This window comes from Salvia splendens, chromosome 8 (genome assembly GCF_004379255.2).
Source record: "Salvia splendens isolate huo1 chromosome 8, SspV2, whole genome shotgun sequence".
Lineage (NCBI taxonomy): Eukaryota > Viridiplantae > Streptophyta > Magnoliopsida > Lamiales > Lamiaceae > Salvia > Salvia splendens.
The window spans coordinates 17490620-17517099 of record NC_056039.1 but is presented as its reverse complement, the minus strand read 5'-3'; the positions used below and the strand labels follow the sequence as shown (position 1 = coordinate 17517099).

General features: G+C 44.8%; 1 protein-coding gene across 1 annotated transcript; it reads right to left on the bottom strand.

Annotated features, from left to right (window-relative positions):
• Positions 1 to 6482: 6482 nt before the first annotated feature.
• LOC121745857 lies at positions 6483 to 7223 on the bottom strand. The gene has a single exon (XM_042139802.1). It carries the CDS (start codon positions 7221 to 7223, stop codon positions 6483 to 6485), a length of 741 nt encoding a protein of 246 aa, XP_041995736.1.
• Positions 7224 to 26480: the final 19257 nt, after the last annotated feature.

The window sequence follows — 26480 nt, the reverse complement described above, 5'->3', positions numbered from 1 at the left end:
TAAGACTCCATCCAATCGCCTTCTTGTTCTTGCTCAGCACGGTCAGTAGCCTAGCCTCTTGTTCCTTCGTAAGGCTGCTACTGATGATCACTGGATATGAGTTCTCTTCTCCAAGGAAGGCATACTTCAAATTCAGTGGCAACTTCTTCAGCTCAACTTGTGGTGGAAGTGTGTCTTCGGGTAGAGGGTTTTTCTCAGTTTCTCCTTCTTTTTCTAAATCTCCCTCTGATGGTTCTTCTATACTGACTGGTAGCTGAGCCCCTGCGGCTCCAATGAACTCCGATTTCTGACAGAATTCCTTGATCGCTACTCCTATTTCTTCATCAGTCAACCCTTGGCTACTGATCAGATCACACCATGCAGCAGCTTCTATGTCAGCCTGTTCATAAACATCTAAAGCCTGGAGTTTCTCCTGCAATAGTTCGGTCTCAAGAAAATCTTGGACTAGGGGGTCAATCACATCAACATAGCATAGATTTTCAGAATTGATGGGTTTCTTCATGGCATCATTTATATCGAAGGTAAACTTCTCCCCATGAAAATCAATGCAAATAGTCCCCTCAGCCATATCCACTATTGTCTTGGCCGTTCTCAGAAAAGGTCTTCCTAACAAGACTCCACTAGACTCCCTCGCTTCATGCTCACTCATTTTGATCACATAAAAATCAGCAGGGTATGTAAAATCATGCACTCTTACTAACACATTTTCTAAAACTCCCTCAGGACTTATGCACGACCTATCAGCTAGTTGGATCAACACCCTAGTATTTGACAGCCTCACTCCTTTCAACCGGTTATAGATAGACAGTGGCATGACATTTATAGATGCCCCCAAATCACACATTGCATGTTCGACCTTCACATCTTCTACAGTTATGGGTAGGGTGAACATACCTAGGTCGGCTCTCTTGGGTGGTAACTTCTCTTGCACTATTGCTGACGCTATCCCTTCCACCAAAATCTTGTCATCCTTCTGGGCTCTCCCGGCTATGAAGTCCTTTATGAATTTCCCGAGAGGGGGTAGTGAAAGGTCTTCAGGGTGCGTAGGTGTCGTTCAAGCAAGGATATATCCTAATGGTCAGGATAGAGATCCTAACTAAGCCTAGACCCTGGTTTCAAAGATTCCTCAACCCACTCCTACTGATCAGTATAGTGGTGATAAGGGTCGAATCCCACAGAGATGGTGCGTTTAAACTACCGAGGTGATATTTTGGGAAGGTTTGGTTAGCTACCACGCTTGGGTTGAGTCTCTACCTAGACTGGAAATTAAGATGGTGTCCTACTGACTAGGAAGGGTGAATGGTGGTCGATATGTAGTAGTGTACGTGGAATTATGGTGGATACGGTGTAACAGAAAATATGCAGAAAGTACTAGGTTACTATAAAAGGCTAGACAGAAAAACAGAGAATAAGTGGTAGTTGTGGAGACTAGGCTGACAGATCAGCAGGGTGTACTAAAGGTGAAGGACAAAAGCAAAAAGCTTCTAAAAAAGTAAAAGTGGTCCCAAACTTTGATATGGACATCATCTTCTTCAACAACCACAAACTAAAATCAGAAAACAAATCCAGACTCAACACGGAAAACACAGATTATCAACTCGCGAACACAGATCTAAAACAACGAAATCAGATCTGAAATCAAACACTGGAGCTGGACTTCTGCATACTGGTCAACATGGACAAACGATTCGGAAATTAAAACTAAGCTTTGTATGCGACGATTCACAATCAAACAGTGCCAGATTATACTATCCTAGAGAAACTTGCTACGTAAAACAGAAATTATAAATTCAGCACTTAAAACACCAAGAAACTTTAGATCTAAGCTAACTAGGCAAGGAAGGAAAGGAAAACAACACCATAAACGAAACGGAAATTAACTTCATAGCATAAACACGTTCGGATCTTCATCAAGCACTTCAAAAGTAGAAATATCCCAAAAGCAACAAAGATCTAACGTAAGGAAAATGCAAGTAAATTAAACTACGAAAGCGAAATAAAAGTGTTTTGCCACTCCGGGCGATGGAATCTCTAAACTATGATCTTGCTGGCTGGAACAAGGATGACTGGTACTCCGGGAACATCTGGACGTCAGGTGATCATGGCTGCGGCGAGGCAAGAAGTGGGACACGGCTGAAAGACTGGTATTACCGAGAGAACTCTCTACCTAAATATGGTGGTGAATGAGTGAATGTGTCTCTCCTTTCTCTCTCCAAGTGGCTTCCTTTTATAGGGAGGCTTACCCTTGATTTTAGGGTAAAACCTAGCGGTGAGATGACTTCTTTGCCCTCAATTATGGGTAATCCGTCCCAGCTATCCGTCTTCTCCATCTCAAGCCGTTTCAGCACGAATACTTATCAGTATGAGATCATGCTGGCGCCCTTTTTCACCTGAACATTCTGAAACTTCCCTACTGGCTAGAACACTTAACCTGCACACTTTGAGCAACTGTTTTGCAGATATAATCGATTTTGCACAACATACTGACCAGTAACCAAGGCCTAGAATACGACTTATCAAACTGCTCACACTTACCACATGCTTGTCCTCAAGCGTGAAGAACAAACAAAAAGAAATAAGTCGAATTCTAGCCTGGTTACTCCCCTGACCGACTCTACCTAAACTAGACTGTATACTACAACGGCAAGAGAAAACAAGAAACACAAAAACAAGCACAGAAAAGAAAACACATAAACGAAACACAGAAAAACTAAACACAAAGATTGGGCTATATTTTCAACCATCCCTTCCCTCGGGATCAGGTGCAATCCGGCCTCAGACAGCCTTGAACTTCCGTCGCCCCCCCTTTCTCTCCAAGTCAGTATATCCGCTCGTCAAGATCGCCCAAACTTTCGGCCAAACACTAGGTTCACTCAGTCACTCATACCTCACCAGGAATGTTAGGACTGCATTCTCTCATTATGCTCAACCACAGTTGCTTCGGACTTAGATCTCACGTGCAGCTACTGAAGGGCTTAAAGGCTTGTAACGGGGCTATTGGTTTGTAGCGCTTTGGGTGGATGTTCCTAAGGCTCTAAGGTTCAAAAAAACTGCTATTTATTTGATTTGGGGGAACTGTGTGCATTTGGGCCTCTGGTTAGTTGCTTTTCTTAGCTGACGCTTCTGGTTTTGATCTCCAACTGGTCAGTAGCATATTTGTGGCTTCGCCACCCTTATTTCCTTCATTCATTTTTGTGGTCAAGTTTTTTGACCATTTTTCTCCATTTTTTTTTGGCTTCGCCACTCTTATACCTTCTTCTTTTTGGGACCTGGGATGACTCCCTGGTCGATTTTCTTCTGAACTTCCTTGCCCAGCTGGTTCCTGCCTTCTCATACATCCTTCTGGCCAATAAGCTCTAATCGTCTCATGCCTTGCACACACAGTCCCAGTGGCTAGGGGTGTATATCTGGGTATAAAAAGTTAAGAAAATGGTGGTTTTTTTTTTCGGGGGGGGGGGTTTCCTACTGCCTTCAGTGTTGCTACACGCAGTCACTTCACCCTAGGCAATTTGTGGCAGCCGCTCTTTTCTTTTCTAAACATGTGGAAAGTGGTTCCACTTAAAGCTTATAACTCACATTTTAAGAGGGCTTTCGTGTTTGGCTCTAAGTATGGGCTTTTATTTCATACTCGCATCATCTATCCTGGCTAGGAGGTACTAAGGGGGTGGTTTCGGTTTTCCAGCATGTCCTATCTCCCTCAATTCCCTTCACCGTCAGCTCAAGACGGTTGAGTTTTAAGCCCAATCAACACACAAAAGAAAAAAAACTAGACCTAACAAGTCACTAACACAAGCACAAACACAACGACTACACATATATACATACTCATCATACTGGTCATTGCGTCCCCCCCTCCCACTTCACAAGTGTCTGCCCTCAGATAGGGCTGTGAAGTGGAAAAGGTAAAGGCCAGTATGATGGACACATAGACAAACCGACAAAAACAACAAATTAAAACTAAAACTTCTCACACTTAGACTATGGAATAGGCTAAGTGGGAGAGTTTGAAAACCTAAACAGAACCCAACAAACAAAACACACATATATACAAAACTCCTCACACTTAGGCCATGCAATGGGCTAAGTGTGAGTCGGCATGCTTACGAAAAACAGAAAACACAAACACATGCACCAAAAAAGACAAACCCTTTACTTCTCACACTTAGACTATAAAATAGGCTAAGTGTTATGAATGGGGTTTGCGCACAAACATAATTTATACTACCTAAACAAACAAAACACAATTAAAAAACGAAAACTGAAAACTGAAAAAAATAAAAAGAAAACTAACTGGTCAGGTGGGGTGGTCTATCGGTGACGCCTGCTCCTTCGCGGCGCAGGCGGGGCAGGTGGTTCCTTTTTAGTTCCAACTTGGTTTTCGTCAAAGTCCGCCGGCTCCTCAGCATGCACCGGCACATGGTCTCCTTTTCTTCTGTCTCAGGTACTTGCGGTTCATCAGCTCGGCCTCCATGGCCACTTGGTTCAACAGCCTGTTCCTTCCTCTGGTTGGTATTCTCTCCTAGGATGCTATCGATATTGGATAACATCCTATTCATTGCTTGCTGCATCTTGTAGTTCTCCTTTCCCAAATCTGTCCTCCATCGAGGCCTGCCTCTGAGCCAACAACTTCTGCTCTGCAGCCCCTTTCAACATTCGTTCCACCACCGATGCCAATCGCATCACCTCCGCTTTCAACTGTTGATTTTCTTCTCTCAGTTCTTTCATCGCTTTCACCATCCTTTCTTGTCTCTGCTCCTGATCCTGTGTTCCCGGATGTACTGCAGATCTTCCAGTCGGTACAGCTTCTTCTCCCATTGCGTAGAATTGGGGTGCGCCCTGCCTCATGTAAATGGTGTTCGTTCGGACGAATAAAGGTGTATCAAAAAGACAAGGAGGATCCACCATGATCTGGTCGGATAAATCTTCGGCCTCCGTGATGATGATGTTGTTTCTGACGAACACTCCCAAGATATGGCAGAGAGTGAGGTTCCTCGCTGGGTGGGTGGCAATTGATGGCATTGGTAGGCGGTCCAAAAACCCAGATGCAACTTCCTCCCCTGCTTGGCGCACCAGAAAAGATATAACTCCGTCATCGATGTCCTAACAGCGGAGTTTGACTGCCCCAATAAATTGAAATCCAGGTAAAGTTGTACAAGACGCAGAATTGGGTTGTTGAAATGAACGGAGCGAGAAATAGTGGACTGGAATTACCCTGCATCAGGTTGAGTAAGTTCCTCCCAGGCCTCCTAGGGCTCAAATTCCACATGTCTGCGGGGAATTCCCCGCTCCCTATTTCTCCACTCAGGCCCTATGGCCTCCTCTAGACTGCACATTCCAAGACGCACGGTCCACTCAATCAAACTCATCCGTATCTCTCCTCCAAACAGCCTAAAACTGATACACTCCTCATCTAGATCAGTGGTGACCTTAAATCTAAAGGTCGTGAAAAACTCCTTTGCCAATCTAACCGGGACACTAGGATCCCCATTCTCCAACAACCATTCGAATCCTAACGCGTGCAAATAAGATAGAAACTGCTCGCGGACACCTAACTCATCCAATGAAGAAATGTGAAGTACCTTTCCGCTCTTCACCTGCTTACTCCCTTCATCCTTACTATCGAAAGCTTTCTGTAGCTCCTTCGAGTCGAAAAGCTTCATCTCTTCCACCAGTTCATCAGTAAGGTCCACTGTCCAGCGCTTATATCGGAGTCTCTCTGCCGGCGGATGTAATAACTCCTGATGATCGTTCGGAAGTTTCTGTTCCTTGTACTCCTCATCCTCCATGGACGTATCACTGGCCGATTCAGATTCCTCACTGAACTCATACTCACTATCACTCTGCCCTCGTCGGCTGGATGGGGTCCTCTGAGCAGCCTCAGTGATCACTATGCCAGTGTTCACGAGATGCGGTTTCTTGGTGCTAGGCTTCTTCTTCATAGGGGCCTTCCCCTTTCGTTTTCTCTCCTCACGGTATCTCACTTCATCTCTGTCAACTTTGTCTTTTTCTTCTTCGGGTTCTTTCTCAGCTTGTGATAAAAATGGATCCTGGGTAGTAGGACCGGTCTCCCTGTGGCCTACTGACCTGGATGCGAGGTCCAGACCCTCAGCCATCCAGTTAGCCTCTTCACCTTGGCCACTCAGTGTTGGAGATACCGCTTTGGTTTCCATTGCAGTATCCTCTAGGTCAGCAACAGGTAAAGACTTCTCCCCAGGTTTTGTGGGAGTGGTCCTCTCCTCTTCGCTCAAGATTTCCACGGGATCTGCCTCTGTGTTCTTCGCCCTACTAGCTGCCCACTTTCCCAAGCATCTCTGCGAAATCCTCTGCGGTTTAGGCCGGTCTGCCTTAGGATCAGCCTTCAATATTAAGCTCCGCTTTATGGGCTTGGGCTTCACTACTGGAGGCGCCTCTGGTTCTGGCTCTGGGATTTCTGCAGCTGGTTCCTCCTCTCCTACCTGCATTCCACCATCCCCTACTTCCACTCAGGGATCTACTGGCTCCGGCTCTTTCTCTTCTTCGTGTACTTCCTCCTTCCCTTCTACTGACTGGGAAGTATGACCTTCCGGTGTGGTTCCTGTAACGGCTTTCTCAACCCCTCCTACTGACCTTGATGCGAGGTCTAGACCCTCAGCCATCAAAGCAGTATCTTCTCTGCGGTTTACCTCTTCCACGATTGACTCAAACTCCGTATCGGTCATAAGGCTGCGCTTCTGTGCCGATTCGTTCAGATCTATTTCTTTCCTAACCCTTTCTTGACGGACGGTCTCCATAGTAGGTGTTCTCTCCGTTTCGCCACTCCCTTCATGGGTTGTCTCTTCTTGGCTGGTCCTTTTCTTACGCTCCTCAGGGTCGGAGTCGTAATAGGCGGCGACAGCGTCGAGCTCCGCCGAATATGGCACCGAGGTCTCCGACGGTGCGGTCGCCGATGAAGATCCCTCCTCTGATTGTTCCTCTGCGTGACTGACCGGTGCAGGTGGAATTTCACTGGGTGCGGTTATATTCCCCTGCCCTCTGATTTGGCTGAAATTTGCCAACTCCGCCGCCCAGTTCCTAGTGGGGTCTTGTAAACGGAGAAACTCCGCCATTGCGTCTAGAGATATCATCGGTGGGGCTTGCTGAGTTGGTGCTGAAGGTTGAGGGTTCGGCGATGGTTGCGTTCCAGGGTTTTCTTCACGGCGAGACGAAGGTGGTTTAATCTTAGTAGCGAACGCCTTTTTCCCCATGGTTTCAGTGGTGATTTGTTGGTGGGGTCTTGGGTTTTGATTTCTGGGAGAGAGTTGGGTTTGAGAATTTCTTGAAAGGGAAATTGAAAATGAGGGTTTGTGAGGGAGAAGGGTTAAGAATTTCTTGAAAGCGAATTTGAAAATGAGGGTTTGTGAGGGAAAAGTGTTGGGACGGTGAGTTTAATTTGGGTGAGAGAGAGCAGTTGCAGGTGGTTGTAACCGGCTATCAGGGGTTGCCGGTCGTGACACTTCAGAAGGGAGGCGGTTGAGATTGCTGGCCTCTGATTGGTCAGCGTGTCCCTTCTCTCTGCTCACGCGCCACTCTTAGCAGCTGTTACCCTGCAAAAGCTGCACAAGCCTTAATTCAAATTATCGTCCCCTCCATAATTTCCCCTATACTTACCTAAAAAAGAAACCAAATCAAACGGGCACCTAAATAAAAATTGAAATAGCACCAGATAAGTAATCCCTTGGTCAATGTGTAATCCAAATTAAAATTAAGGCACGAAAATATTTTTGGATTTTGAGAGATTATCTTGCATGCAAAGATTAACTACGTATTTACAATATTTACATCTTCCTTAGGCAATTTGGAATTCTACTCGGCCAGTATATGCAAACTATTTTCAAAAAGAACTAGCCACGTGGAACTCTAAATTCCTATCTTACTGATCAGTAGACCACCGTAGTAAGTGGTTGCAGTGGAATTTCGTCCACTACACTCACCTCACTATTTTCCCTAAAAATTTTTAGCCTATGTCCGTTTACTATGAAGGGTTCAGAGTTAGGAAAACTCCCTGAAATTTCTACAGCTCCATTAGATCGGAGTGCAGTGATGGTATAAGGTCCTGTCCATTTGGACTTGAGTTTCCCTGGCATAAGCTTCAATCTTGACTGGAAGAGTAGTACTTTCTGGCCAACATGGAGTTCCTTAGTTCTCAGATTTCGATCATGCCACAATTTAGTTCGCTCTTTGTACCACATGGCTGAGTCAAATGACTCCAATCTAAGTTCCTCAAGCTCCTGCAGTTGCAGCTTCCTTTCCTCTTCACAGGCTGTAGCATCCATATTCACTTTCTGTACTGCCCAGTATGCTCGATGCTCGATCCCAACCGGTAAGTGGCACATCTTCCCAAAAACAATCCGGTAAGGAAACAAACCCATGAAGTCCATTCCCCATATGTCGAATAGCTCGCAAACTATTATAGGTACCTGCGGCATTTCATCCCGGGTAGATATTCCACCGGTCAGTTGGCAACGCTCACAGCTCCTGCAGAACTCGTACGCATCCTTGTTGAGAGTTGGCCAGTAAAAGCCGCTATCCAGAATCTTCCTGGCCGTCTTCTTGGACCCGAAGTGCCCTCCACATGCTAACGAATGGCAGTGTGTTAAAACATCCCGTTGCTCCCAGTCCGGAATGCACCTCCTTATCACTTGATCGGACCCCACTCTCCACAGATAGGGGTCGTCCCAAAAGTAGTATTTTGCTTCACTCTTGACCTTCATTCTTTGGGCTTTGGTAACACTCGGTACTTCTGGAAGCTCTCCAGTTACTTGGTAGTTAGCCAGGTCCGCATACCATGGCTCTTGCCCTACCTTCTCTTTTCCTTTTGATGTATCATTCTGACCAGTAAGGTTGAAAACTTCTTCCCAATCAATTTTTCTGGGCGCAAAAATCACCTCACACAAATGTTCCTCCGAAAACTTGTCATGCACTCCTCTCTTATCTTCCACCTCCCAATCAAATTCTTGTAACAAGAGTACCCATCGGATCAAGCGTGGTTTGGATTCCTTCTTGGCAATAAGATACTTAATCGCTGCATGGTCAGTATACACTATGACTTTGGATCCCAGCAAATATGGTCGGAACTTCTCGAAAGAATACACTACTGCCAACATCTCTTTTCAGTGGTATCGTAATTCCGCTGGGCTTGATTTAGAGTCTTGGACGCATAAAAAATTACGTACCTCTTCCCATCGATCTTTTGACCCAGCACGGCTCCTACCGCAAAATCGCTGGCGTCGCACAATACTTCGAAAGGATGGTTCCAGTCAGGAGCCCTTATGATAGGTGCGGATATCAGCTTTCCCTTGAGAAGATTGAAAGCAGCCTTGCATTGCTCATCAAAAACGAACTCCACGTCATTCTGAAGTAATCTGGTAAGGGGCTGGGCGATCTTGGAGAAATCCTTGATAAATCTTCGATAAAATCCGGCGTGCCCCAGAAAACCCCTTATTCCCTTCTGATCAGTAGGGAATGGCAATTTTGATATAACATCCACCTTGGCTCGATCCACTTGGATACCTCTTTCTGAGACCACGTGTCCTAGAACTATCCATTCGGTGACCATAAAATGACACTTCTTAAAGTTCAAAACCAAACTCTTTGCTTGACACCTTTCCAAAACTATATCAATATGGCGAAGGCAAGAGTCGAACGAGTCTCCGTAAACTGTGAAGTCATCCATGAATATCTCTATGCAATCCTCAATCAAATCGGAAAATATGCTCATCATACATCGTTGAAACGTCCCTGGAGCGTTGCTTAGGCCGAAAGGCATGCGACGGTATGCATAGGTTCCAAACGGGCAAGTGAAAGTGGTCTTGTCCTGGTCCTCAGGATCTACGTAAATTTGGAAATACCCGTTGTACCCATCCAGAAAGTAGAAAAACTTCTTCCTAGCTAATCTTTCCAACATTTGGTCAATGAAAGGCAGGGGAAAATGGTCCTTTCTGGTTGCATTGTTCAGCTTACGGTAATCGATGCACATTCGCCAGCCCGTGACTAGCCTCGTTGGGATCAGCTCATTCCTCTCATTCTGAACTACTTGGATGCCAGACTTCTTTGGGACCATGTGGATCGGGCTGACCCACTCACTATCCGGTACTGAATAGATAATCCCTAGCGACAACAGCTTCGAGATTTCCTTCAATATCTCTTCTCGCATGTTAGGGTTTACCTTCCTTTGAGCATCTCGATGTGCCTTCGCTCCTTCCTCCAACCTAATGTGGTGCATGCAGACGTCGGGGCTAATTCCAACTAAATCTGTAAGACTCCATCCAATCGCCTTCTTGTTCTTGCTCAGCACGGTCAGTAGCCTAGCCTCTTGTTCCTTCGTAAGGCTGCTACTGATGATCACTGGATATGAGTTCTCCTCTCCAAGGAAGGCATACTTCAAATTCGGTGGCAACTTCTTCAGCTCAACTTGGGGTGGAAGTGTGTCTTCGGGTAGAGGGTTTTTCTCAGTCTCTCCTTCTTTTTCTAAATCTCCCTCTGATGGTTCTTCTATACTGACTGGTAGCTGAGCCCCTGCGGCTCCAATGAACTCCGATTTCTGACAGAATTCCTTGATCGCTACTTCTATTTCTTCATCAGTCAACCCTTGGCTACTGATCAGATCAAACCATGCAGCAGCTTCTATGTCAGCCTGTTCATAAACATCTAAAGCCTGGAGTTTCTCCTGCAATAGTTCGGTCTCAAGAAAATCTTGGACTAGGGGGTCAATCACATCAACATAGCATAGATTTTCAGAATCGATGGGTTTCTTCATGGCATCATTTATATCGAAGGTAAACTTCTCCCCATGAAAATCAATGCAAATAGTCCCCTCAGCCATATCCACTATTGTCTTGGCCGTTCTCAGAAAAGGTCTTCCTAACAAGACTCCACTAGACTCCCTCGCTTCATGCTCACTCATTTTGATCACATAAAAATCAGCAGGGTATGTAAAATCATGCACTCTTACTAACACATTTTCTAAAACTCCCTCAGGACTTATGCATGACCTATCAGCCAGTTGGATCAACACCCTAGTATTTGACAGCCTCACTCCTTTCAACCGGTTATAGATAGACAATGGCTTGACATTTATAGATGCCCCCAAATCACAAATTGCATGTTCGACCTACACATCTCCTACAGTTATGGGCAGGGTGAACATACCTGGGTCGGCTCTCTTGGGTGGTAACTTCTCTTGCACTATTGCTGACGCTATCCCTTCCACCATAATCTTGCCATCCTTCTGGGCTCTCCCGGCTATGAAGTCCTTTATGAATTTCCCAAGAGGGGGTAGCTTCACGGCTTGGAGGAATGGTATGGTGACATCCAACTTCCCAAAAATCGACAAGTAGTCAACCGGGTTCTCTTTCTTCCTCTTTGTAACAAATCGGAATGGGAATGGTTTCTCCCCTTTTTTCTCCTCTCCTGGTCCCTCAGCATCCTTCTTGGAGTCTTTCTTGGGTAGTTCCTGGGTCTGGGCCTCCATTCTGGGCTCTTCCTCTTGAGGAGTTTCCTTCCTGGTCAGTAGGGTGTCGGGTTCACCTCTTACACTTGGTGTATCATCCAAGAAGAATGGATCCTGCATCCGAGGCATAGGTCTCCCTAATTCTTCCGCTGAAATGGTATCGCCTCCTATCTTCGTTCCATTGGATCCTCCACTAGGTCGTTTCGGTTGAGGCGCGTCATAAGTAGTTCCTGACCTCAACGTAACCTTACTCACATTTGCCTTTTCGGGCACTTGGACTGTAGATGGGAGCTTCCTCGCATTTCCCTTCAAATCACCCACCGAACTGGCCAGTTTAGCTAACTGCCTATTCATCATATCCATGTTCGCCTTATGTTCCTTCTGGGCATTTTGCATCCCCTGCACGACCTCATTATGGGATTGCAATTCTCCTTTGATGCTCTGTTGTGACACTAGCATTTCACCCATCATGTCCTCAACGGATCTCCTTGGCCTGTTCGAATTTTGGAAATGACTCGGCCCTTGGTGTTGATAGTTCTGGGAGTTTTGCTGGCCTTGATTAGGCGGGTATTGGTTATACTGGGCAGGAGGGGTGTACTGATCTTGAGGATATTGATTCTGGTGCTGGCCTTGAAATTGATTTTGGTTCTGATGGTGTTGGGGTCCTGGTTTCGGCTGATTTTGGAAATTTTGGAAGTTTCTCTGGTGGGGCGGCACATAGACAGGGTTCGGGTTCTGGTTTTGTGGGTTTTGGTTTTGGGATTGTTGGTTTCTTCCTGACCAGTTGGGCTGGTAGTCTGGGTTTGCTGTTCCACGGTTAGGGTTTTGGTTCGGATGGGGGTTGTACTGGTTCTGACCTTGGTTCTGATTTTGGCTTCCGTCACCCCATCGGAAGTTTGGATGATCCCTCCATGGTGTATCCCGTTGTCTACCTTGAATCCAATGCCCACTAGAATTGAAGTACCCCGCACCATTAACTTGCTCCATATTCCCGAAGTCATTAGTTCGATCCTTGATTTCCCTGCTCTGCACCCTTGTAACTCCCAGCTGGGGGAGGTGATGGAGTGCTCTTCTCGATCGCACTCAGAAGTGACTTCTTCAGCTCCTCCATTTTCAAATCCATTTTCTGCTCCAACTTATTTTCCTGATCAGTAGACGAGGCAAAAGCAGCCCGCTCTCGGTTGTATCCTTTCCTTGAATGGTCATATTCTTTCTTTGCATTCAGTAACTTCCTTAGGACTCTCTTCGCTTCGCTGACCCGTAGCTGCGTGAAGCTTCCTCCTGACGATGAATTTGCCAGGTCCTTAGTTACCGCGTTCATACCTTCGTAGAAAGTATGATGTACTTCAATGTCCGCCATGCGATGGTTGGGACATGATTCCAAAAGACCCCTGTATCTTGCCCAATAATCACTCAAGGGTTCATCATACCCTTGCTTCACATTAGTTATTTCTCTCTTCAGCGCGCTTGTCTTGGATGACGGAAAAAACTCGCCCAGGAATGCTGACTTGAAATCGGCCCAAGTTTCAATAGATTTGGGGGGCAGGCGCATGAACCAGGTGTTAGCTTCTCCCTTGAGCACAAATGGCAAAGCCTTCAGCCTATAATCATCCTCAGTCGCTCCTGCTGGTCTCCTCTGCGCCCTACAAATTTTACAAAACTCATGAAGAAACTCATACGGCCCTTCATAGCTCTTCCCACAGTATGTAGGTAGGATTGCGGTCACATGAGGTTTCACATCGCAGGCGGTTTGCCCTGGAGTAACGACTATGGCTTGCGGGGGCTCTCCTTCAGTATGTGCGTTCAGCGTCCCGATCTCCGGGTCTTCATCTCCCTGGTTGGCCATTTCCCTTGGGATGCCTTCCAACAGTGGTTTCTCTTTTGGTATTGGTCCCTCTATGGTGCCCTTCTCTTCGTCACTAATCGTGTCTAGGTCAGACAAGGTGGTCGACAGGCCAGAACGAGTGGTTACGAGTATAGTTCCTCGCTTGAGTATTTTCGGCCTCCACTGATCAGGAGGCGAGCTACTGCTCATAAACTGAAATGAAAAGAAAAAAGAAAATTATACACAATATATACACCAAAGTATCACACACAATAGCAACTCAAAAATGCCATCGGTGATAAGGGTCGAATCCCACAGAGATGGAGCGTTTAAACTACCGCGGTGATATTTTGGGAAGGTTTGGTTAGCTACCACGCTTGGGTTGAGTCTCTACCTAGACTGGAAATTAAGATGGTGTCCTACTGACTAGAAAGGGTGAATGGTGGTCGACATGTAGTAGTGTCCGTGGAATTATGGTGGATACGGTGTAACAGAAAATATGCGGAAAGTACTAGGTTACTATAAAAGGCTAAACAGAAAAACAAAGAATAAGTGGTAGTTGTGGTGACTAGGCTGACAGATCTGCAGGGTGTACTAAAGGTGAAGGACAAAAGCAAAAAGCTTCTAAAAAAGCAAAAGTGGTCCCAAACTTTGATATGGACATCATCTTCTACAACCACAAACTAAAATCAGAAAACAAATCCAGATTCAACACGGAAAACACAGATTATCAACTCGCGAACACAGATCTAAAACAACGAAATCAGATCCGAAATCAAACACTGGAGCTGGACTTCTGGATACTGGTCAACTTGGACAAACGATTCGGAAATTAAAACTAAGCTTTGTATGCGACGATTCACAATCAAACAGTGTTAGATTATACTATCCTAGAGAAACTTGCTACGTAAAACAGAAATTATAAATTCAGCACTTAAAACACCAAGAAACTTTAGATCTAAGCTAACTAGGCAAGGAAGGAAAGGAAAACAACACCATAAACGAAACGGAAATTAACTTCATAGCATAAACACGTTCGGATCTTCATCAAGCACTTCAAAAGCAGAAAATATCCCAAAAGCAACAAAGATCCAATGTAAGGAAAATGCAAGTAAATTAAACTACGAAAGCGAAATAAAAGTGTTTTGCCACTCCGGGCGATGGAATCTCTAAACTATGATCTTGCTGGCTAGAACAAGGATGACTGGTACTCCGGGAACATCTGGACGTCAGGTGATCATGGCTGCGGCGAGGCAAGAAGTGGGACACGGCTGAAAGACTGGTATTACCGAGAGAACTCTCTACCTAAAGATGGTGGTGAATGAGTGAATGTGTCTCTCCTTTCTCTCTCCAAGTGGCTTCCTTTTATAGGGAGGCTTACCCTTGATTTTAGGGTAAAACCTTGCGGTGAGATGACTTCTTTGCCCGCAATTATGGGTAATCCGTCCCAGCTATCCGTCTTCTCCATCTCAAGCCATTTCAGCACGAATACTGATCAGTATGAGATCCTGCTGGTGCCCTTTTTCACATGAACATTCCGAAACTTCCCTACTGACTAGAACACTTAACCTGCACACTTTGAGCAACTGTTTTGCAGATATAATCAATTTTGCACAACATACTGACCAGTAACCAAGGCCTAGAATACGACTTATCAGGTAACTTCATGGCTTGGAGGAATGGTATGGTGACATCCAACTTCCCAAAAATCGACAAGTAGTCAATCGGGTTCTCTTTCTTCCTCTTTGTAACAAATTGGAATGGGAATGGTTTCTCCCTTTTTTTCTCCTCTACTGGTCCCTCAGCAACCTTCTTGGAGTCTTTCTTGGGTAGTTCATGGGTCTGGGCCTCCATTCTGGGCTCTTCCTCTTGAGGAGGTTCCTTCCTGGTCAGTAGGGTGTCGGGTTCACCTCTTACACTTGGTGTATCATCCAAGAAGAATGGATCCTGCATCCGAGGACAGCAGAGGTGCGTAGGTGTCGTTCAAGCAAGGATATATCCTACTGGTCAGGATAGAGATCCTAACTAAGCCTAGACCCTGGTTTCAAAGAATCCTCAACCCACTTCTACTGAGCAGTATAGTGGTGATAAGGGTCGAATCCCACAGAGATGGTGCGTTTAAACTACCGCGGTGATATTTGGAAAGGTTTGGTTAGCTACCACACTTGGGTTGAGTCTCTACCTAGACGGGAAATTAAGATGGTGTCCTACTGACTAGGAAGGGTGAATGGTGGTCGACATGTAGTGGTGTACGTGGAATTATGGTGGATGCGGTGTAACAGAAAATATGCGGAAAGTACTAGGTTTCTATAAAAGGCTAAACAGAAAAGCAGAGAATAAGTGGTAGTTGTGGTGACTAGGCTGACAGATCTGCAGGGTACAAACTAAAGGTGAAGGACAAAAAAGCAAAAAGCATCTAAAAAGCAAAAGTGGTCCCAAACTTGGATATGGACATCATCTTCTTCAACAAACACAAACTAAAATCATAAAACAACCAGATTCAGCACCATAAAAACACAGATTAATTACTCACGAACACAGATCTACAATAAAAAATTCCAAATCGAAAATCAAACATCGAAATTGAAATCCCGCCTACTGATCAGCATGGAAAAAGACAAGAAACACATAACTGCACCTTGCATGAAACAAACCCTATCAGGCTGTGTACACTGGTGAGATCGGGAGTCGTCCTTGCTAGTCGGCCGGTCTCGTGGGCGAATAGTGTGGCCACACTTTCGTCGCATTGTGATTTGATGATTGTGATTGATGGATTGTTGAGAAAAATGGGGAGATTATTTGACTGGCCAGTCTATGAAACGTTTTTGTGTTCTCGATGATATTTCTTTACTACGTATAAAACCTCGAGATCACTGGTATGGATGACATAACTGTATAAATGTTTTCGGCATGAGCCCATTGAGTACAACAAGTACTCAGCCCTGCATATGTTTTTCCCTATGTGCGGGTTGAGCGGGATGTTGCGGTGGATGTTGAGTTGGCCTAGGAACTTTGGATGCGTTGTGTCTTCATACATAGACGTCATCCTTGACTCTCTTTAAACCTTATTTCCGCTGCTATATTTTTGAACTATGCCTCAAGACTTTATTCTGTTTCGTACTGTGTTTGAGCATGTTTGATTGTGTTAGGTGTTAATCTGATGTTTACCCTGTTACTCTGAAATGGTTTTTCGTGAACTAAACCAAATGTTTTCTTTTGGAAGTTAATTGGATTTTAATATTTATTTTCTCCGCTGCTTCTTTTGAAAAATCATTTGCCATAAGTCGTTGCTAATTAATAATAAATTTATAACATTAAGTTACTTTAAACTAAAAATTTGTTGTCTAAACTTTTAATGAACTAAAATATTATTCCTTTAAGCTAATTAAGTTTTCATATAAAATGTTATCCTTAAATGTTGTCTTTAATGTTATCCCGTGGTCACGATCGCCTCGTTTGTAGTACCCCTAGTTTGGTCGGTCGTTACAACAAGGATCCACACCCCAGGGACATGCTCGTGTGTTTGCCATAACTCGGGATGGGGCATCTAGAGCACCCGGGGTCATTACTGGTACACTTTACTTATATGAAACTATGATATATACATTGATAGATCCAAGATCTACCCATTCATTTATATCACCTGTCATAGCATCGCATATGCATAAAGAATCTGAACCTCTAGAACATAGCTTAGGAGTGCACACACCGTTAGGTGAAGTTATTTCAGTAAATACAGTTTACTGAGATTGTATAGTACGAGTTAATTCAATAGACCTACCAGCAGATTTGATTCCCTTGTTCATACATGAGTTTGATATCATCCTGGGTATGGATTGGTTGTCACATCACCGAGCTAAACTAGATTGTTATGCTAAAGAAGTTGTGATAGAATCTCCGGGACGGGATCGAGTGATATTCTACGACAATCGACAAATTATTCCAACTTGTCTTATATCAGCTACATCGGCTTTTCAATTGATACGAGGTGGATGTGAGGCATACCTTGCCCATGTTATAGAGTGTGTTACAGTTCCCCATAAAGTAAAAGACATTCCTGTCATTAAAGATTTTCCTGATGTTTTTCCTGAAGATTTACCTGGATTGCCACCTGATAGAGAGACAAAGTTTACTATTGAGTTGCTACCAAGTACCGCATCTATTTCGATTCCTCCTTATCGAATGTCTCTACTTGAGTTGCAAGAGTTGAAGAAACAGTTACAAGAGTTGTTAGATAAGGGATTTGTACGACTTAGTGTTTCACCTTGGGGAGCGCCAGTATTATTTGTGAAGAAGAAAGATGGCACATTGCGACTTTGTATAGACTATAGAAAGTTAAATCAGGTGATAGTGATGATTAAATATCCATTGCCGAGAATTGAAGATTTATTTGATCAACTTCAGGGTGCACAAGTGTTTTCAAAGATAGATCTTCGATAAGGATACCATCAGTTGAAGATAGCCGAAGCGGTACTCCAAAGACAGCTTTTAGGACACGATATGGCCATTATGATTTTTTGGTGATGCCTTTAGGACTGACGAATGCACCTGCAGCTTTTATGGCACTGATGAACAAAGTATTTCAACTATTTCTGGATCAGTTTGTGATTGTTTTTACTGATGATATATCAGTTTGTGATTGTTTTTACTCGCGAAGTAAGGAGGATCATATCAATCCCTTGCAATTAGTACTACAAGTTCTGCGAGATAAACAACTTTATGCAAAGTTGAGTAAATGTGAGTTTTGGCTACATCATGTTGTATTCGTGGGACATGTGGTGTCAGGACGAGGAATAGAAGTAGATCTTCAGAAGATCGAAGCAGTTGTGAAATGGAAAGTGCCAACTACGGTCACAGAGGTTCGAAGTTTCCTTGGTATGACTGGATATTACAGACGCTTTGTGGAAGGATTCTCGATTATTGCAGGACTAATGAAAAAGTTGTTATGAAAGAATGCTCATTTCATATGGACTGAAGAATGTCAGAAAAGTTTTGATGAGTTGAAGCATCGATTGACTACAACACCTATATTGACTATTCCCACGGGTACAGGAGGATTTGTTGTTTATAGTGATGCGTCTCAACAGGGACTGGGATGCGTTTTAATGCAAAATGGAAAGGTCACCGCTTATGCCTCGTGAAAATTACGAGTACATAAAGTTTCTTACCCTGTTCATGATCTAGAATTAGCTGTTGTTGTTTTTGCTTTGATGATTTGGCGTCATTATCTTTATGGAGAAACGTTTCGAATTCTGACTGATCATAAGAGTCTTAAATATTTGATGAGTCAATAGGAGTTGAATATGAGACAAAGACGGTGGATGAGTTTCTTAAGGATATGATTGTACCATTGAATAACATCCTGGGAAGGCGAATGTGGTCGCAGATGCGCTAAGTCGAAAGTCAAGTAGTGTGATAGCACATATGCAGGTAACACCATTATTAGAGTTGGTTGCTCTTCGAAATTTGAATGCAAGATTACAGCTAGACGCAAGTGAATGGTTAATAGCTACACTAGACATTCGCCCAGTATTGAGACTACGAATTCAAGATGCTCAATGAAAGAGCAGGTTTGTGTCAGGTGTCGTATCGAGCACAGGATGTATCCTACTGATCAGGATGGAACCCCAGCAAGGCCTGAACCTGGTATCAATAATTCCTCCACCCATTTCTACTGACTAGTATAGTGGACGTAAGGGTCGAATCCCACAGAGATGAATGCGCTTCGGGAATTGTGGTGAAATTCTGGAGAGGTTTGGTTAGCTACCACGCTTTGGGTTGAGACTTTATCTAGGCTGGAAGTTAAGATGTTACGCTACTGATTAGGAGGTGTGAGAGACGTTTGATAAACAGCTGTGTACGTGAGAGTAGGGGACATTATGTCTCTGAAAATATGTGTAAAGTACGGGATTACTATAAAAAGCTATGGAATATCAGAGGAAAAGAGGTAGTTAGATGACTAGACTGACAGATCTGTAGGGTACCAGCGAAAATGGTAGAAAAAGTAAAGGACAAAAGCAAAAAGTAACTAAAAAGTAAAAGTGGTCCCAAACTTGGATGTGGATGTTATCTTCTTCAACATGAATAAACTCAGATCAACAATCTCAAATTTCATGAACGAGAAACACAGATTAACAATCTTCACAGCTCAGATCCAAAATTAAAAACTCCAAATCAAAAGATTAATCTAGCGAAACTGAAATCATGCTTACTGGGTGACATGCAAGGTGGCAGAAACTACGTAAAGTAAGCTTTCACATTTAACCATTTCAGATCTAAAATCTAACAGTTATCTAGACTTGCAAACTCAGGCAGATTAACTACAGAAATGAAAACATGCGATTCAATACTGGAAATTACCGTAACTACTGGATTTAAGCTACCTAGGCAGAATGAAACAAATTCAACAGAAAACGATGCTCAAAGACAACTTCATTGCATAAAAGGTGTTTGGATCTAAACGAAATTCTTCAAAAGCAAACGGAAATTGAAAGTGCAATAGGTCCTATGTAAGGAAACACGTAAAGATTAACTAAGAAAGCAATTAAAGATTGTTTGCCACTCCGGGCGATGAAACTGCTAACTCTACGAAACACGCTAGCTGGAACGAGATAATGCGGAACTCCGGTGAACTGATGAGCTTCAGGTGACCATGGCTGTCGGTGAGGAACGAGAATATGAAGGATAATGCTGAAGGATTGATCTACCGAAGAGAGATTGCTAACTAAGCGTAGGAGTTCTTGAACTAATTGATGATGATTCTCTCTCCAAGTGGCTTCCTTTTATAGGGAGGCCTGCCCTTGATTTTTAGGGTAGACTTCAAACATGAAGTGACTCTTTCGCCCCCTTGCTTGCGGCTAATCTTCCCAGCTATCCTTCCTCTCCATCTCGAGCCTTTTTAGCATGCATACTGGTCTGGATAGCAACATCCTGACGCCCTTATCACCTGAATTCTCCTAACATTCCCATGCTGGCTGGAACACTTCCCTGCACACTTTAGCAACTATTTTGCAGATATATTCCAATTATACACATTATACTGACTCGTTCAAGATTCCTTCCATCATAGTTGCCAAACGGCTAAACTCCGCTCTTGCTTTTCGATTCTCTTCCGCCAACTCTTCCACTGCTTTTTCCAACCTCTCCTGCCTCTTCTTCTGCACTGGTGTTCCCTGGGCTGCCGTCGCTTTCCCTATAGGCACAGCTTCTTCTCCCATTGCATAGAAACGTGGTACGCCCTGCCTCATGTAAACGGTGTTCGTCCGGACGAACAAAGGTGTATCAAAGAGACCAGGAGGGTCCATCATGATCTGGTCGAATAAGTCCTCGGCCTCTGTGATGATGATGTTGTTTCGGACGAACATTCCCAAGATATGGCATAGAGTGAGATTTCTCGCTGGGTGGGTGGCAATTAGATGGCATTGGTAGGCAGTCTAAAAACCCAGATGTAACTTCCTTCCATGCTTAGCGCACTAGAGAAGGTATAACTCCGTCATCGAAGTCCTAACAGTGGAGTTCGTCTGCCCCAACATATTGAATTCCAAGTGAAGCTGGACTAGGCGTAGGATTGGGTTATTGAAATGGATTAAGCGAGAGAGAGTGGATGCAAATTCTCCAGAGGCTGGGTGAGTTAACTCCTACCATGCCTCCTGGGGCTCAAATTCCACATGTCTGCGGGGAATTCCCCACTCCCTACTTCTCCACTCAGGCCCTATGGCCTCCTCCAAACTGCACATTCCCAGACGCACGGTCCACTCAATCAGATTCATCTGTATCTCTCCGCCAAACATCCTAAAACTGATACATTCCTCATCTAGATCAGTGGTGACCTTAAACCTAAAGGTCTTGAAAAACTCCTTCGCTAATCTAACCGGGACACTCGGATCTCTATTCTCCAAAAACCATTCGAATCCTAATGCATGCAAATAAGAGAGAAACTGCTCGCGGGCACCCAACTCATCTAAAGAAAGAAGATGAAGTTTCCGCTCTTCACTTGCTTACTCCCTTCATCCTTGCTATCGAAAACTTTTTGTAGCTCCTTCGAGTCGAAAAGCTTCATCTCCTCCACCAGATCATCAGTAAGGTCTACTGTCTAGCGCCGGTACCTCAGTCTCTCTACCGGGGGATGTACTAGCTCCCGATGATCGTGCGGAAGCTGTTGCTCACTGTACTCCTCGTCCTCTAGGGAAATATCGCTGTCCGATTCTGACTCTTCACTGACAGCGTATTCGCTATCACTTTGTTCCCTCCGGTGTTCCTAGGCTCGCCGAACTGACTCAGTAATGACTATGCCAATGTTCACTGTACGTGGCTTCTTGTTGCTGTGCTTCTTCTTCATAGGGGCCTTCCCCTTCCGTTTTCTTTCTTCCTGATATCTAGCTTCCTCTCCGTCATCCTCGTCTTTCTCTTCTTCGAGTTCCTTCTCAGCTTGTGTTGAAAATTGATCCTGGGCAGTAGGACTAGTCTCCTTGTGGCCTACTGACCTGGATGGGAGGTCCAGACCCTCAGCCATCCCGTCAGCCTCTTCACCTTGGCCACTCAGTGTTGGAGAGACCGCTTCGTTTTCCCTTGCAGTATCCTCTAAGTCAGTAGTAGGCAAAAACTCCTCCCCAGGTTTTGTGGGAGTAGCCCTTTCCTCATCACTCAAGATCTCCACCGGATCTACCTCCGTGTTCGGCTTCGCCTTACTAGCTGCCCACTTTCCTAAGCATCGTTGAGATACCCTTCGCGGCTTTGGCTGTTCTGCCCTAGGGTGGCCCTTCAACACCAACTTCCTCTTGACTGCCTTCGGTTTAGTCACCGGAGGTGCTACTGGTTTTGGTATCTCCGCTCTTGCTTTTGTTTCTTCTGCTTCCACATGCACATCACTCTTCCCCGCCTCTGTTTGGGGGTTCACTGGCTCTGGCTCTTTCTCTCCTGACCTGCCTTCTTCACCTTCTCCTACTGCCCTAGATGTGAGGTTTAGATCCTCAACCATCGTGGCAGTATCATCTTCCCTCTGGTTTACTCCATCCAAAATCGCCTGAAATTCGTCATCCGTCATTAGGCCTTGTTTCTTGGCCGTCTCATTTAAATCTATCTCTTCCCTCACCGTTCCTTAAGAAACGGTCCCCGCCGCCGGTGTTTTCTCTGGTTCATCGTCTCCTTGTAGGCTCCCATGTTCCCTGCTTTTCCTCGCTTCACGTTCATCTGAGTCGGAATTGTAATGGGCGGAAATGGGGTCAACCTCCATCGAATCACTTTGTTGTGGAATTTGGGAGGGTTCCGAAGATTCTGGCGGTACGGTTACCGATGGAGATTTTCTTTCTGGTGGAATTTCGGCAGAAATCGGAATGGAAACAGTTGGTTGTACCGTGGATTGCACATTCGGTTCAGATGGGGCTCCTCTGATCGCATCTCCTGCTCCCCCTATTTGACTGAAACCGGCCAACGCCGCTGTCTAGTCCCGATTAGGGTCTTGTAGTCGCAGAAACTCCGCCATGGCGTCTAAAGAAATCATCGTTGGCACCTGAGGAACTGGCACCGGAGATGGCGGGTTCGGAGGCCGCGCTTCCACGGGCGGTTGCGTTTCTGGGGTTTCTTCCCTGCGGTGAGCAGTAGATTTCTCGCCCTTTACTTTCTTCGCCCAGGCTTTCTTTCCCATGGTTTAGATCTGTGATTTCTTGGGTGAATGTGGGTGGTGGTTTTTTCGTGGAATGATGGTGGAAAAATGCAGAGAGAAATGGAAAAATTGAGGGTTTGTGAAATGAAAAATGGGAGAGACGGTTCAGTTATGGGGTGGAAAAAGGGTAGTTGGGGTTTGTAAATGGTGATAGGCGGTTCTAGGTTGGCTTTGGTTAGTGTGAGGGACGGTTTAGCTAGCGGTCTCCTGATTGGATGTCGCCCGTCCTTTCACTGCGCCACGCTCCTCTTTTCAGTCGATGCCCTCCTGCAAAGCTGCAGCCAGCCCCAAATTCAAATTCTGCCATATAATGATTTCCCCCTATATTTTCCTAGAGTAGAAACAAAGTAAAAAGGACACTTAAATAAATTGGGGAGTTTCACCAAAATGGTATTTTGATGGTCAGTACGTACTCCCAATTAACATTTGAGGTCCTAAAAATATTTTTGGGTTTTCTTAAATTAACTAACATGCAAAGGTTCAAATTAATTAACTACCACATATGTACCATATTTACATATCCCTTAGGAAAATTGGAATTCTACTTTGCCAGCATATGTACATTACGCTAAAAGGCGCTAGCCCAGTGGAATTCCAATCCCCATCCTACCGGTCAGTATGAAACCTGAGTATGTGGTTGCAGTTGGATCTCATCCACTACAGCCACATCACTATTGGCCCTAAATACCTTCAGCCTATGCCCATTCACAATAAAGGGTTCAGAGTTAGGAAGACTCCCTGAAATCTCCACTGCTCCATTAGAACGGAGTGCGGTGATGACATAAGGCCCCGTCTATTTTGACTTGAGTTTTCCAGGCATGAGCTTCAACCTCGACTGGAAGAGTAGTACTTTCAGCCCAACATGAAGATCTTTGGTCCTCAGATTTCTGTCGTGCCACAATTTGGTTCGCTCTTTGTACCACATGGCTGAATCAAACGACTCTAATATGAGTTCCTCTAACTCCTGCAGCTGCAGCTTCCTTTCCTCTTCACAGGCTTTAGCATCCATATTCACTTGTTGTACTGCCCAGTATGCTCGGTAGTAAGTGGCACATTTTTCCAAAAATGATTCCGTACGGGGACATTCCTATGGGGGTTTTGTAGGTTGTGCGATATGCCCATAGAGCATCCTCTAATCTCATACTCCAGTCCTTCCTGGAAGGATTTACGGTCTTCTCCAGAATCTTCTTTATCTCTCGGTTAGAGATCTCTGCTTGCCCATTCGCTTGCGGGTGGTAGGGGCTTGATAGTCTGTGATGTACTCCGTACTTCTTCATCAAGGCTTTGATGGTGCGGTTACAGAAGTGGGTGCCTTGATCGGATATTATGGCCCTTGGTACTCCGAATCGACTGAAAATGTTACTTTTGAGGAACTTGGCTACCTCTCTTGCTTCACACGTGCTCGTGGCCTTGGCCTCTACCCATTTGGAGACATAGTCAACTGCAACTAAGATATATAAGTTCCCATTCGACGAGGGAAAAGGCCCCATGAAATCCATCCCCCATATGTCGAACAACTCACAAACAATGATCGGGACTTGCGGCATTTCGCCTCGCGCGGATATTCCACCGGTCAGTTGACAACGCTCACAACTTCTACAAAACTCGTAGGCATCTTTGTTGAGGGTTGGCCAATAAAATCCACTATCCAGAATCTTTCTCGCCGTCTTCTTGGGACCGAAATGTCCTCCACATGCCAGAGAGTGGCAATGCGTCAATACGTCCCTCTGCTCCCAGTCAGGAACACATCTTTTTATCACTTGATAGGCTCCTACCCCCCAAAGATACGGGTCATCCAAAAAGTAGTATTTCGACTCACTCTTGATCTTCATTCTTTGAGCTTTGGTGACGTTTGGCACTTCTGGAAGCTCTCCTGAAACGAGGTAGTTGGCTAGGTCCGCATACCATGGCTCATCCCCTACTTTTTCCTTTCCTCTTTCTGTCACATCCTGGCCAGTAAGCTTCATCACTTCTTCCCAGTCAATTTTTCTGGCGGTGAAAATAACTTCACATAAGTGTTCTTCCGGGAATCGATCTCTCACCTCCTCGCTATTTCCATCTTGCACTATCCTGCTCAAATGATCCGCAACCTTATTCTCAACCCCTTTCTTGTCTTCCACCTCCCAATCGAACTCTTGTAACAAGAGTACCCATCGGATTAAGCGAGGTTTGGCTTCTTTCTTGGTAACCAGGTACTTAATGGTTGCATGGTCAGTATAAACGATGACCCTTGACCCCAACAAGTACTGCCAAAACTTCTCGAATGAATAAACCACGGCTAGCATCTCCTTCTCCGTGGTATCATAATTCCTTTGAGCTTGATTCAATGTCTTAGATGCTTAAATGATCACATACCTTTTACCCTCGATCTTCTAACCCAGAACCGCTCCTCCTGCATAATCGCTGGCATCACACATCACTTCGAACAGATGATCCCAGTCAGGAGCCTGGATAATCGGTGCGGATATCAGCTTTTCCTTGAGCAAGTTGAAAGCGTCCTTGCATTGATCATCAAAATTGAATTCTACTTCGTTTTGGAGGAGTCTGGTGAGGGGTTGGGCAATTTTGGCGAAGTCTTTAATGAATCGGCGGTAAAATCCCGCGTGCCCCAGAAAACCCCTTATTTCTTTCTGGTCAGTAGGAAAAGGTAATTTTGAAATGATGTCCACTTTGGCTTGAGCCACCTGGATACCCCTTTCTGACACCACATGCCCTAGGACGATGCCCTCTGTGACCATGAAATGACATTTCTCAAAATTCAAAACTAGGCTCTTCGCTCGACACCTCTCCAAGACTACATCCAAATGACGAAGGCATGAGTCGAAAGAATCTCCGTAGATTATGAAGTCATCCATGAATATTTCTATACACTCCTCAATTAGATCAGGAAATATGCTCATCATGCATCGCTGAAATATTCCCGGAGCGTTGCAAAGTCCGAACGGCATGCGTCTGTACGCATAGGTTCCAACCGGGCAGGTGAAGGTAGTTTTATCCTGGTGTTCAGGATTCACGTAAATCTGAAAGTACCCGCTGTACCCATCCAAAAAACAAAAGTACTTCTTCCCAGCCAGTCGCTCCAACATCTGATCGATGAACGGTAGGGGGAAGTGGTCTTTTCTAGTCACGGCGTTCAGCTTGCGGTGGTCTACGCACATCCGCCAACCAGTGACTAGCCTTGTCGGTATCAGCTCATTCCTCTCATTTTGAACCACTTGAATCCCGGACTTCTTGGGGACCATGTGCACAGGGCTGACTGATACGACCCTTTATCGTATCCCTTTCTCCGGCGTCCTTACGTAGGATCGGCGGCGATCTAGTTCGTGGCTGTGCGCGGAGCTCCTCCGTCGGGCAGCGGCGTGACTAGGGTTGATAGAACAATTCACGATTGTTTGTGGAAAAATAATATTTCTTTCATTGATTGATTGAATTCCTAAAATGATAACACCCTATCTATTTATAATGCTAGAATATCTACTTAATGAACAAGAAACAAATATATGAAAAGATATTCAAATCTCTAATAA

Bases quoted from the DNA above. Each gene is read 5' to 3' on its own strand.
- LOC121745857 (XM_042139802.1), bottom strand. From the start codon at position 7,223: ATGGGGAAAAAGGCGTTCGCTACTAAGATTAAACCACCTTCGTCTCGC.